The sequence below is a fragment of the Scylla paramamosain genome, chromosome 30, assembly GCF_035594125.1.
Source record: "Scylla paramamosain isolate STU-SP2022 chromosome 30, ASM3559412v1, whole genome shotgun sequence".
NCBI classification, from domain to species: domain Eukaryota; kingdom Metazoa; phylum Arthropoda; class Malacostraca; order Decapoda; family Portunidae; genus Scylla; species Scylla paramamosain.
In genome coordinates, this window is record NC_087180.1 from 14,659,115 (window position 1) to 14,661,614 (window position 2,500).

Sequence of the window (2,500 nt, forward strand, 5' to 3'; positions counted from 1 at the left end):
ACACACACATACATATATAGCATATACCATTATATACAATCATGTTTCTATGTATCTTGGCTTACTGGATCCCATCCTGTGTATGGAAGGGCATTCATAGAAAAGTTGAGGATCAATGCCATGCTTTCCATTATCGAATATTCCCTTCCACTGAATGTGGTCACTTCTGTGCCGTTTGGTCCTGGTCGTTTCATCGGCATCCAGTACGGTGTTAAAGGAATCCATGTGAGGTTTATTTTCATACCGTGGAAACTGTATGAACGCATATGAATAAAAATATAAATATTTATATACACACACACACACACACACACACACACACACTAAAGGCGAGAATTCTTCCTTGGTGTTCTCTCCCCCCGAAACTGATGTCTTCCAGAAAATTGGTGTCCTTGTACAGTCCCATCTACAATTAACTTTAGTACACTTTCTCCTGCCATACTGACGCAGTGCCCTTCCCATCTTATAATTCTAGCTCTTATGACATTTTGCATCTAAGACTACTCTGACATCTGGCGAAGATCTCTATTATGGCGTCTCACCCATTGACCTTGTCAACGCCCTATACTGGGACGAAAATATCTCTTTAGAATACTATTTTTAAAGATTCCATATTTGTGTGTTCTTTCCTTCTCAATGTCCATGTTTCACGGCTATATATAACTACTGGTCTTATAACTGTGTTGTATATTCTCAGCTTTGTTTTGTGGGTAATTATTTTACGATTTAATATTCTGTGTATGAGAAAAGTAACACGAACTATATCCGTAAAAATTTCTACATATTCTACATTCTCAACGGTAAATATTTCAGTTTCCCGAAATCGAAAATGATGATGACGATGATGGTACTGGCGGTGTGAAGTTGCTGATGATTATGATGACAATGATGACGAAGATAATGGTAATGACTACTTACTTATTGTACTTTTCAGGGAACAGCGCTCTGTCACTGAGATACACTAAAACGTTGCCAAACTTTAGATTTGCCAGTTGCGCTACATGGGATCCAGTGGGTCCATATGGCATGTGCCCATATATCTGGCAGCTGTAGGAAAACAAACATTTATTCTATTTTTTTTTTTTTTCTATTATAATACTCAGTATTTAAAATGTATTTGCTATGATGAAAAAAAAAATATTTATGGTTGTAATATTCAAGCAAGTAGTTGGCCTTCACCCGAGTTCCTCAAGAGTTGCCAATAATATAGGAAGGACGAGTCAAAATGAACTGATGAACAAATATGGTCGAGATGTTTGACGTATCACCGGCTTCTAATTCACTCGACATGTGATCGAGCACCAACCAGCCACACACCGTCTGAAACTTGTTTTGAAAGTTTAGCAAAAGACGCTGAGTCATCTTGGCATGGCCATTCCGAGGAGGAAAATTACGGAGTCGTTAGTAAATGATGAACGACGTTAGAGACCTTGTAATGACTAAATAATAACGTCTATGATATGATAACGTTTGATCAATCAGTCGTTCAGCAAGTATATATACTTGCTGAACGACTGATTGATCAAACGCAGAATTTTAGGCATGTTGAAAATTCGAAATTGGTGCCACCAAATAAGGCTGAATAAGGAAGTTCGACATCTGAGCCAGTTCGCCTCACTATCGATACTCTGGTGACCCAAATATGCCCACCCAACCAGTTAGGGAGTCCGTCAGTCGTTTTCGGCTTGTTTTCTCATGATATGCTCTAAGCATTCAAGGGATATAGTGATTTTACGATTTTTAAGGCTTCATAACGGGAACAGTTCAAAGTACATGTTATCTTTAACTCACATTCACAATATGTTAATCTATTTGGGAAGTTATGGCTTCAATTCACTTCACTTCACTGTTAGTCCTATACAGCGGACCGCTCTTTCTATCTCCATAAGTAGATTTCAGGTCCCTTAAACGTTCACGTTTAAGGCACTTCATGCTGCCCTAATACAATCGTCGTGGAAATAGATGGAGCACAGACAACAAGTATTTCCAATCATTCCAGCCAGTCAGACAAGCTCAAGCAACCTTAAGCATCCAGACGAAAAAAAGGAAAAAAAAATGAAAGTTCTGAAGTTTTCCAAGGAAACCTAGGAGTTAAATGTTCTATCCAGTATTAGTGAGTCAGATGATGGTGTTGACAGCTATGACAAGAGCCTGAGTCAAAAATCAAAGAAGGTTAAGGTCCAAACCGTCCTCACAGTCACCACTCCGTAAATCAATACCTCGTAGCGTCACTGGTGCATAGAACCGGTCCGATTATAACCATTCAAATTAAACTATTTTCTGAAGCTCCTGAAACAATTTTCAATAAAATTGTTTCTCTTCAGTTAATTGTGATATGTATTGAATTTCATACTTACTGGCTTCTTCCCGATGATATGTTGAGTTTAAGGAACATTGTGTTCATCATGGAGAAGGTCCAGTAGTTCTGCAACAGGTCCTGAAGGTTCGACAAAGGAAGCCTGGTGATTACTAAGAGTCTTGTTTCCCACACCATCAGCCG

At 38.7% G+C, this 2,500-nt stretch overlaps 1 protein-coding gene across 1 annotated transcript in view; it reads right to left on the reverse strand.

The window, feature by feature from the left end:
- LOC135116113 (uncharacterized) overlaps positions 1–2,500 on the reverse strand; it is a 7,032-nt gene that overhangs the window by 1,404 nt on the left and 3,128 nt on the right. Inside the window, exons 5-7 of the mRNA XM_064033319.1 lie at positions 2,358–2,500; positions 919–1,047; positions 66–252 (exon numbers count right to left, since the gene is read on the reverse strand). The exon at positions 2,358–2,500 is cut by the window's right edge and continues 90 nt beyond it. Coding sequence (XP_063889389.1) covers positions 66–252; positions 919–1,047; positions 2,358–2,500 — 459 coding nt within the window. The remainder of the gene's footprint in view (positions 1–65; positions 253–918; positions 1,048–2,357) is intronic.